This window comes from Periplaneta americana, chromosome 17 (assembly GCF_040183065.1).
Source record: "Periplaneta americana isolate PAMFEO1 chromosome 17, P.americana_PAMFEO1_priV1, whole genome shotgun sequence".
Lineage (NCBI taxonomy): Eukaryota > Metazoa > Arthropoda > Insecta > Blattodea > Blattidae > Periplaneta > Periplaneta americana.
The window spans coordinates 151,840-163,160 of NC_091133.1; the positions used below are offsets into that span (position 1 = coordinate 151,840).

Below are 11,321 nucleotides of genomic sequence, written 5' to 3' on the forward strand. Positions count from 1 at the left end.
CCACTTACACCAACTTCAGTTTTCACCATAGGAAATCTTATAGGATCTGAAGTGGTGTCTTCAATCTTTATCTCTGACTTTTTTTATGTTTTATTTAATGACACTGGCAACTGCAGGGGTTATATCAGCGCCGCCAGATATTCCGGAATTTTGTCCCGCAGGATTCTTTTACATGCCAGTAAATCTACTGACATCAGCCTTTCGCATTTAAGCACACTTTTTTTTTTATAATTTATTGATCGATCAGCGCATTTAGCGCTATACAGATTATTTCTAAATATGTAAATATAATACATGACACTGAATTGAGGGCAGCCTAGATTGGGCTCCTCAATGAACGAAATAATTGTTAATAAATAATTATTTACATAGGTTGGTGTGATAAGTAAACACACTTAAATGCCATCGACTGGCCCGCGATCGAACCCGCAAACTTGGGCATAGAAGGCCAGCGCTATACCAGCTCGCTAATCAGGTCAACATCTCTCATTTCATATCGCAACTCTGCTCCATGGATTCTGTCTTCATGCCCGTCAATTTCAAATGCGACAAATTCCTTCCCTACACAAATGTAAATGGGCCTTATGCAGTATAGCTAGAAAATAAAATACGTAATACAGATAGTTTCAGCGGACTTCGAAGATTAACATCTCGAAATGGATTGAGGGATGGAACCTGAAATTTGTGATTGTGGAAGTTCGTAAAATATTATATAAAAAAAAAACAGACAGTTTCGTGAGAGATAAAGAGAGTTAGGGCAGATCAAAATCCGAAATAAAATTTCCCTTGAAATTATTTAAATCTGCTTTACAGGAAGCTTTACCTGAAAGACTAGATTTGCATAATATATACGTTACTGTGTAAGTTAACAGAAAACCACAATTCCAAGTCACACAGAGTTTGTGTGCACTCGATGTGGGTCCCTGGCGTTTCGTCAGCCCACACGAGTTGTGTGGATATAAAGGGAAAAGTTGAGACGGTGTCGGGTGGAGCTCCCAGGTAGCTCAGTTGGGAGAGCGCTGGTACGTTCAACCAGAGGTCCTGGGATCGATACCCGGCCCCGGAACAATATTATTATTATTATTATTATTATTATTATTATTATTATTATTATTATTATTATTATAATTGTTTTTATTATTATCATTATTATTATTTTTATTGTTATTATTATTATTATTATTATTATTATTATTATTATTACTTTCTATACACTTACTTCTTAAAACAGTTAGAGAACTTCCAAATCTTTTGTGAGTTTTGGATAAACGTATATATCAGCTTTACCTTATCGATGAATGTCTAGCATAGTAATTCATAACCAGTACAAGAAAGGAACATTTTTTGAAGTTAAATGAAATCCTGTCCCTAGGCACAATAACTCTGTCCATATATTGCAGATAGTACTCAGTTAACTACCAGAAATATATACCGTACTTGGAAATTATTATTCTATTTCAAATCTAAAAATGAACACTGTCCAAGTTCACAAATTATTGGAAACAAAAAAAAAATAATAATACACTGTTAATGGTTTTGACATATTAAAAATTCACTACTTGTATACTGAAAGTAAACAACTTACATCAATTTCACATTTCACGAATGCAATGCTCACAGGCAGTGGAGAATCTTCAACTTTTATCTCCGATTTTATTTCGTAAGTCTGGTCCACGTATGATGCCTTCATGCCTGTCACTTCAAGATGCGATAAATTCCCTTCCTATGGAACACAATGACAACATAAATGGTTTTATTTATGTTTATACAGCCACTGCTGACATACTGCGGAGAAATTTTAATTACTTCGCCTTTCATAAACGAAATAGAATATGTTCAAAACCAAGCTCTGAGATTCATTACTGATGGAATCAAAACAACTCCAATAGATTCTATGAGATTCCTCACTAATATTAACAGCATCAAAATGACAATAGAAGAAAAAGCACTGATTCAATATGAAAAACTTATTAGATTACCAGGAAACAATTGGCATTCATACAGTCCAGCCAAAAGATGGATGGACCAGCCAAAAGATGGATGGACCAATTTCAGTAGCTGCTACAGGAATCAATTTCCTAATGCATGAAGGATGATGATGATGACAGTCCTCTCTGTAGATCGAAAACTCAAAAAAGTTTCATATCCATGGTTCAAGAATTAAAACAGAAAATCAATATCCCAAATTTAAAAGAAAACTTAGAAATTAAACCAAACCCTTTAACTCAATTAAATATAGAATATAATCTAAATTTAACAGACTAAATACTGAAATCACAAGTAAGCATTGAAATAATGAAACAAATTCAATTCAGGAATCCGCCCCTGAGCACGAGTTCTCCTCGTTCAGGGGCGAGCTAAAGTTCTTTCTATATATAATATATGTTATGTTATAATTATTAGCAAAATAATAAATAAATAAATAAATAAATAGTCTCTAGAGACAATTAATATTAGGTACCCTCCACAAAACTGGCTTCATTTATACACCGACGGATCTTTGATCTCCAGAGAACAAGGTGCCGGTGCAGGTGTTACATGCTGTCTCTTCTCACTTTATAGATCTCTTGGATATGGAAAACAAGTTTTGATGGAGAAATAGTTGCAATAAGTGAATGTCTCAGGAATCTTCTATGCCACATCAATAAATTTAAGAAAGCAGTTATATTGTCAGACTCCAAAGCAGCTATTCTATCAATAGTCTCTAAACACACACCTTCATCTCAAACAGCAGAAATAACTAAAATACTCTCTCAATTAATATCACTCAATAAAAGAATTGTATTCCAATGGATATCATCCCATTGTGGAATCCTGGGAAACGAGAATGCGGATGCTTTAGCAAAGAAGGGTAGCACTGCTACTTACAGACCTGTTATTAAATCTACGTATCACTCTGTGAAAAGATTTATTAAATCTACATACTTAGACTTCAACAAACAAAATCTGATAACACAATCACAAGGGAAAAAATGGAACTCTCTGCATCATAATCCACAGTTAATTCCCGATTTACCACGAAAATCGTCTGTAGCTGCATTTACATTGGCAACAGGCCATAATTGTTTGGCCAAGTACTTGCATAAAATTGGAATATATCAGTCCCCTAACTGCCCATTGTGCAACTGAAACCAAGAAATGGATTCGGAACGCCTCAAAATCTGTGCTTCAGTGGCTGACCATGATAATATCTTTGAAAAATATTGGAGTGAAAGAGGTCAAATGACTTTATTGTCAAACACCTGGCATTAGAAAACAACAACAACGACATGATTTTATTTCGCTGTTTTAAAATTGACTTAATTCCTGATGGCCCTCAATCTGGTTCTTCATGCCGATATTGGCTATCTCTCTCAACACAGGCTACAAGTTAGCTAAGACAATTGAATGCAAAAGGGAACAAGATCTTACGGACACAGGCAATCACTGATAATGGGCCATGTGTTCCGTGTGCAAATAATTTACATACTATGATGTGTGTACAAGAATTTGATTTATATTCTACACCATGTCTGCATATGTATTTTCAAGCAAGATTTTCTTAACCAGTACTCAGAACAACAACAAATATATCCACCTCTGGTGTTTTTAGACAAAAAAAAAAATACAAAAAAAAACAGGAAGACTTTTCACTTTACCTCTAACGAAGACTTATTGTCTTCTAAACTGTATGTGTTGTCATGTTGTAAGTCCAACGGATCAACCTCTGGTTCCATCTTGATTGAATCCAACTTTAGAGAATCATCCTCAATTTCCATCTCTATTAAATCCATCACAACTGAAACAATTGAGGTTATGTAACTGACACTGATTTATAAAGACTGAGTTGCTGAGAAACTTTCATTACAGGTTGCTATGATCTAAATCAAATGAAGCTTCCCCACACTCATCTTCTTTCACATTAATCCTGCCAAGACCCTGGAATTCGCTGCCTGTTAGTATTAGAGACTGTCAAAATAAAATTAAATTCAGACGCAAACTTACTAGATACTTGAGCAGTATCTGATACTAGTTCAAACATAGTTTCTTGTAAGTAGTTGCCTTACTCTAGCAGAAAATATTTCAACCTCCAATAACTTCATCCATACATGCCTATTCCACGTTTAATGTTCACTTCAGTACAGGTAACTAATTTCTTCTTTGTTTTTAACTTCTACAGTAAGTTGTCTACTTACATTCTTGAATACACTCTTTTAACACGTGTATATTCACTGATGAATTCTTAAGTTATTTTTAATTAAGTAAATAACAACTTTACAATAAACACATATAACAACACCATAATTTAAATTGTTAACACAGTTATGTGGTAATTTATTTTATTTAAAAAACATATTAGTTCATCAGTATATTGTGTAGGCCTACCCTTTATTAATTAGGTAGTGTTTTCATAATTACCCTACATTAGATTGTAATTGTTATTTTAATTGTATTCAGAGTAAAAGAGAAGGCCTTATGGCAGGATAAGTAAGTAGAATAAATATTAAACTTTTAAACACGTCTGAAACCAATAATCTGCTACATAAGCATATGGAACAAATTTAGTACTATTATAGCGAAAAATCCTCTACTGTAGAAGAAAAGGGATTTCTGCACTATCTCAGGTTCCCCTTCAGCATTCCAACAAATCCCCATCATCAGATTATCTCATCGTGGGTCACAGCATAGACCTGCCTGCTCTGGGACATCCTGGACAACGATTCTGTTGGTAAATAATATTGATCTACACAACTGGCGTGATATGGGTCAATGACGAAGAGTCATTACCAACCGCTGGCTAAGAAAATGTTTCCCTACGCACAATAGAAAATTTGCCACCAGTGTTATCGTAGAAAGTGGCTATTTGTATGGTGAGATGGTCGTGTCATAAATATAATTTCTTATTAGTAGAAAAGAAAGCTTTTTGCCTCTATCTTTGTCTCTGTTCCTATATCTCCTTCCCTTTTTCGTTGTCTATACTAGATTTTATTTGATACTCTACTTTACAAAATACGTACTTATATTTTACTTGAACAGTATTCGATTCCCTACCAATGTGTTCTATTAGAGCCTTCTTCAGTTACAAGCCGGAGCCATACGTCGGCAACACTGTAACTAACTGTCAAGCAGAGGCCTACTATACAGAACACGTGTTTGTGCTAATGCTGATTTTCATTGTAAATTAATGTTACAATATGTGTGTGTCGATGGAATTATGTTCGCGGTCGTACCAAACGTTAATTGTTGACGTATTATAAACTATGTGCGTGTTGGCGATAAAAACAAGACAACAAATAAAAATATGGCTACAGTCTTTGGCAATTTTTTACAAAGTGATTGACAATTCTTCTAAATATTAAATATTGCATAAACTACATTTTTATAGTTTTACTTGTGGTTTGTGATGTATCAGAATTCTAGCCAAATTATTGGGTCTCGCTGCTATATCAATAGTTACGCCGTTGATTTTCTAGTTCATTGTAAACAGCTGTTTTGTGATCCCATAAATGTTGCAGGTTTGTTGAAGTTTCGGAATGCCTGCTATACGACAGAATTACTTATAATTTGTAGATGCATGCACTCAATTTGTTGGTTTTCAAGGTTTGTTTATTAATATTATTTCTTTTGTACTAAATTAGTTATAAACATGTTTCTTTTCACTTCGTATTTACAGGATTTAAAGTTCTCTGAGTTTACGCTAATTGGCACATACTTAATAGATAATGATTTGTTTTGTTACACATTATGTTGAAAGTATGTTTCTTCATTTTTTCATAGATCTTTATAATGGCCTAACTTTATTTACAGCCTCATACTTTATTATAATATGTTATTAATTTCCTCTGTTTACATTTTTTATTGGTCAATGTAGAGTATCCACCCCCCACTGAACGAATATTGGCTAAACGAGCGTTGAGCGACTTACGTCGATTTTGGAAGACACCGACGCACTTAGGTTAGATTAGTTTAAGCTTTTATAATCACGTCAAGATGAAGGTGAAAGCGATTGAGTGTGATTTTTTGTTTTCTATGTTGGCAGTTCAAGTGCGTCGGTGTCTATTCCAAAATCGGCGAAAGTCGCTCAACGCTCATTTCACTCGAATATTTCACACTTCTATCACTGCCAATGTTGCGCTATAAACCAATTTTCGCAAATCTAATGTTAAAGACTGCCTACACAAGCAACAAGTTATACTAAATGTTTAGGATTAGTATAAAACTGGCCTATGTCTCCTATAGTGGGCGGGACATAAGTAACATTCACCTTTTTATTTTATTGGCATAATTTACGTTCTTACCTCGATTTCTGTAGTTATATTTATTTAAACTTATATTTTTTTTTGGTTATAACAAATAATTTAGTATAACAGTATTGTTATGGTGACTGGCCAAGTTCAAACTATAACTGGCTTTCTGGGCATTTGAAATATTTATAGATAAGCACGACAGATAATCACATGAAATTAAAATGTATATGATATCCTAGACCTTTCACGTCTGAGGTGAAACAACATAAAGCGGCAAATCATTGTCAATTTACTAGCCACAAATTTGTTAACTGAATGGAACTTAAAAATACTGCGTAGGAACTTACGTCTTTATTGCATTATTGATTTTATTAGTTACGGTGCAAGGAATGTTTGTCTGTCTGTCTGTGTATTTAGTTATTTATTTACCCTTGTACTATCACTAAAAAGAAATATGTTTTTTTGTAATTATTTTAAGTGGCGGTCTTTGTATGTAAGTAGCCTACTTACGCCGTAATTCTGAAGTATAGCTAATTGATTGCAATAAAACACTATTTTCGAATCCGTAATAATTTACATCACTACTCTGAATCTTGATCTTACCTTTGTGCATAAAGTAATATTGAAAAAATACACATTATGTACAACGAACGCAATAAGCAAGCATAATTACATCAATATCACTTTCGAATCACCCTCCTCCATTCAGCATTGCCAAACCTACCCATGCTCCGGCTTGTAACTAAAGAAGATTCTGCTCATGATCATAACCACTGAATTAAGAGAACGAATTGGGAAACAACCGTTATATATCAACCGCCTGCATTTCAGAGTAGTGTCCCGCTGTCGAAGGAAGATGGGCGGGACTCACGAATGCCCCGCTTTGAGCCTGTAGACACTTAAAGCACCCGAAAATCACTGCATGTTTATTCCGAATTAAAATCGATATGACTATGGCTATCATCTTGCGTCACTTAGCTTGAGGGATTCCTAGTTGGTAGCCCTGGCTTTAATTTCAACAATGTACGTACCGTAACACTACTTTCTCGATCGCATATTTCGTAATGATTTAACTGAGAAGTAGTGATGTTCTGTGACTTATTCAAGGCTTGCAGCTATGTTTTTTTTATTTGAATCTAGCATAGTTGGAAACACGACGCCAGATACTACTAACAGGTGAGATTTAGCATATTTTTATGTGCCGAAAGTCGTGAGGCTTTCATCCTATGTGATATCTAGAGGGCAGATTTTGACATATTTGAATGTTTCGTTCTTTGAAGGTTAAACATATGCATGTATGAGAGGACTGTATTTCATGCTATGGGTGAATCAACGAGGGAACTTTATAGTGCATATGAATGTATATTGAAGGGGTTAGTGCATATTTTTAAAATATTTGCATGAGGATGCATATAATTATTACACTTTTTACCCGAAGATCGTTACTAATTAATGACTTCTTAAACCTATATTTAAATATTAACTATTCATTGTTTGAAACTCTCTACTCCAAAGCAACGACAATCATTCGTGATCGTTGAAATTTTAAAATTGTTCCATAACTGTGAGAATAACATCTAATAAAACTGAAAACAGAAGTTTAAGTTTCAAGACAATTCAATAATTTTACACCCAAACCGATATTTCTTTGTCTATGAGGCCGTAGTGACAATGCCCTACGTGGGTCAGGTAACAGCAGTTATAAAGTAAAGGGAAAGTAAAAAAAGTAGCGAAACATATTTGCTTTAACAGTGGATTGAGGGGAATGCTACATTATCAACGGATGGGAAAATTGTACTCTACCAAGTGTGTGACAAAAATGTGAGTTAATTTTATTATATATCTTTATTATATTATAAGTTATAATATCAATATAACTCTGCAGTAAATATTTTTGTTATACTACTTACAGTAAATTTAATGTTTTTTTTTTTTTTTTTTTTTTTTTGCTAGAAAATTTGGAGAAATATTTAGTTGTGTATTGTAAAAAAAAAAACAATTCATCAAATGGTCATGAAGTGATTGGTGAATGTTATTTGATATAATGAATATATTGATTAATGACATGAGCACATGACTAATGAGAATTATGTAAGTAGGCCTAATTATAATTTAATTGCCAAACCAATTCAATGAAAGAATAACATCATTCCATTTTTATCATTAGTTCATTACATTTATTACGTAAATAAATGTATGAGAAAATTGTGACTTTAATTGAAAATGATGAGAAAATTGTGAATTTCAATGAAAAATCAACATTTTTTTGGTGCATATTTCTTAATTTTTAGAGCATAGGCTGTTTCCAACATTTTTACTGCTTAAATGCATGCTAGTTTTAATGCATATAAATCCGCCCTCTAGTGATATCTCATTGTGATAATTGTGCTAATTTCCAGACTGAAAAAAGACGGACATTACAACCAATAGACTTATGTACTAATTATAATTTTGACTCCTGTTTGTTTCACCGACAATGTCTAAACGCGCGTGTAAGTTACACAATTGGAGAGTGAATTTCCTTATATTAAGAAGGCAAAACCAGACAATGACTCCATTTGTATGATGTGACACATCCAGATCTCAAGGATGCCGCCGGAAGACGTGTTCTTTTAAGAATCCCTAAAGAAAATAATCGCAGGGATTGATGTCGGGGCTGTGAGGTGGCCAAATTTGACCACATTTATGACGATGAGGAAAGCAGTGGGACAACACTGTTTCACTAAACGTTTGATGCAGGAATTCGAGAACAACATTTGTTGTGTGTGGTCGGGCTGCATCCAGCATAAACCATTACTTGTGCATTGGAAGTCAAGTGACATAAAGTGCAGGAAGGAACTGGTTTCGCAACTGGCCATGTACCGCTCCGAGACACACGTCGTCGCGTTAGTTTTGACACTGTTCCGTTATGCTATGCCATGCACACACTCAAAATTGTCTAAGAATGTCTTCATTCTAGCCGTCTGCCTTTCTTTGGTAACGCTATTGCAAGGATTTAATCAAAATTTACGCTATATCAGGTTACTATAACTTAGCAGCCTTCAAAGCACTCTATCCCGACGGTCTACGAGAGGATTCGGATGACAGAGAATGAGATCGGAGATATTCAAACGCAGAGAAAGGTTGCTGATCTTTTTGAGTGGCGTTATCATATTAGCACAGTATAGTATATACAGTCACGAAGCTCAATACGTAGTAAATATCCATCCATAGATAGTTGCTAACCACTAGGATCGCTAATATCGCCTCATTACAGACAATGCGAAATAGTACCGGCACAGTCTATTGATCCTAGCACCCTTACAACTCAAGCTACGTGATTGTATATACTAGACTGTGATATTAGTCTATGGAGAGTTAAGGTAAATTAATACACGTAGTAGCCTTGCGCTCGTCCGCCATGATACCTCGCAGCGTATAGGATGAGATTGCCCGTTTTACTATTGAGTATATTATAGTCCCGTCGCTCTAATTTCCGGCAGCCAATCGCGTTGCAGGTCGGCTACATTTAAGCGTGTGCGTCTTGTGATTCGCTTATGAAGACGTTATTCATTTCTTAATGCTCGATAAATACTTAATATAATCGCCCGCCATTTTCTCTCTTTCGTTGGCGTTCGCAGAAAGCACAAGAACACGTTATTTGCCGCTCAATTATTTGCTGAATTACAGTGCGTTTGATTTATTATCATAGGAGCTACGACATGATAATGTTTAACGGTGTGGCAAATAGATTCCTCGTATGGTAGCTCGGCAACGAAAGAACAAAAGTGGCGAACGATACTACCTACCTAGACTTTATAGAGCCTTCATTTCCTAAGACGTAAGCAAAGAGGAGGAGTCACGCCGGGAATAACAGCGTCGCGACTTATAGTGCACGGCGTACGGGTCCGACATATTATTTTCTAATATAGAAATAGGTGGGAGACTCTTTCCTCAGTCATACCATCATAACTTAGGTAACATAACGAAAGGGTAATTGTGAATTACAGGGACGCCACTTTTTACCTTTTTCAAAATCGCTGAAATAAACTATAAAATGAAAGTATTCATTGGTACAAACAGATGTGATCACTTGGAAAGCTGTGGGCCCACCCAACCCGCCCTAAATAGGTACTTTACTTATATACGAAAATCGTCGTCTGTGAATGAAGAATGCAGCCATATTTCGTTAATTTCATAGTCGGTTTCAGTGTCGCCAACATAGTAATAATACTACACACCTAATAAAAACCTAACCTAACCTTCCACCTGTAGCAACATTCTTCACGTTTAGTATCATTTCGTTTGCATGTATTGGCAACCCAGCTACTCGTGTCGGGGAGCCATCTAGTGGAAGTAGATCGTACTGCCAGGAAGCAGAACAGTCTGCAATATTCGTTCGGTGGCCAGTAATATACTCCATCTTGGCGTGCCCAAGCTTCACAATTAATTTTAGGCTTTTATGAGTGTTAGTAGCAGGATACGTACCTTTTGTTCTGCCTTCCATATAAGAATCTATGACTTAGTGGTCTTTTGTTATGCCATGTTTTTACATTTCCTGACTGATGAAAAACGAATATTCATAAGTGAGAAAATCAATGACATAAATTTTTGGTTTGTCCACTTTTTTTTTTTTTTTTTACAAGTAGGGCCTAGTGACGTAATACATATACCGTAATTAATCTAGAATGATAATATTTCAAGTCTGTGTTCACTTACAATATATAACTTACACTAATGTCTTTAATATATATATATATATATATATATATATATATATATATATCTAAATATTGCAACGTACCTCTACAACAAGTTAACACTTGTAGCAAACGAAATTTCTATGAGGATATCAACCAAAACTTTCTTGCAACAACAGCGTTGCTTATGTGATATATATTACAACAGCTAAGCTCTAGGATCTAAAGGGCCGTGAAAGTGAAGGCTATGCTTCGAAAATTAAGTATTATTTGAGGAGAAAAATCCGTTTCGCCGCCGGAGATCGAACCCGGGTCCTTGGTTCTACGTACCAAGTGCTCTGGCGTCTGAGCTACGAATCCACAACACCGGATCGAATCCCTCTCCTCTAGTGTTTTTTCCATTGTGGCCTGACTC

The 11,321-nt window shown here is 35.1% G+C and overlaps 1 protein-coding gene across 2 annotated transcripts in view; it reads right to left on the reverse strand.

Annotated features, from left to right (window-relative positions):
• The window catches only part of LOC138693281 (uncharacterized), a 43,597-nt gene extending 32,485 nt beyond the window's left edge, over nucleotides 1-11,112 (reverse strand). For both annotated transcript variants that reach the window (XM_069817138.1, XM_069817139.1), the window contains exons 1-3: nucleotides 11,011-11,112; nucleotides 3,639-3,778; nucleotides 1,586-1,723 (exon numbers count right to left, since the gene is read on the reverse strand). In XM_069817138.1, coding sequence (XP_069673239.1) covers nucleotides 1,586-1,723; nucleotides 3,639-3,773 — 273 coding nt within the window. In that variant the 5' untranslated portion in view covers nucleotides 3,774-3,778; nucleotides 11,011-11,112. The remainder of the gene's footprint in view (nucleotides 1-1,585; nucleotides 1,724-3,638; nucleotides 3,779-11,010) is intronic.
• Between the last annotated feature and the right edge of the window lie 209 nt (nucleotides 11,113-11,321).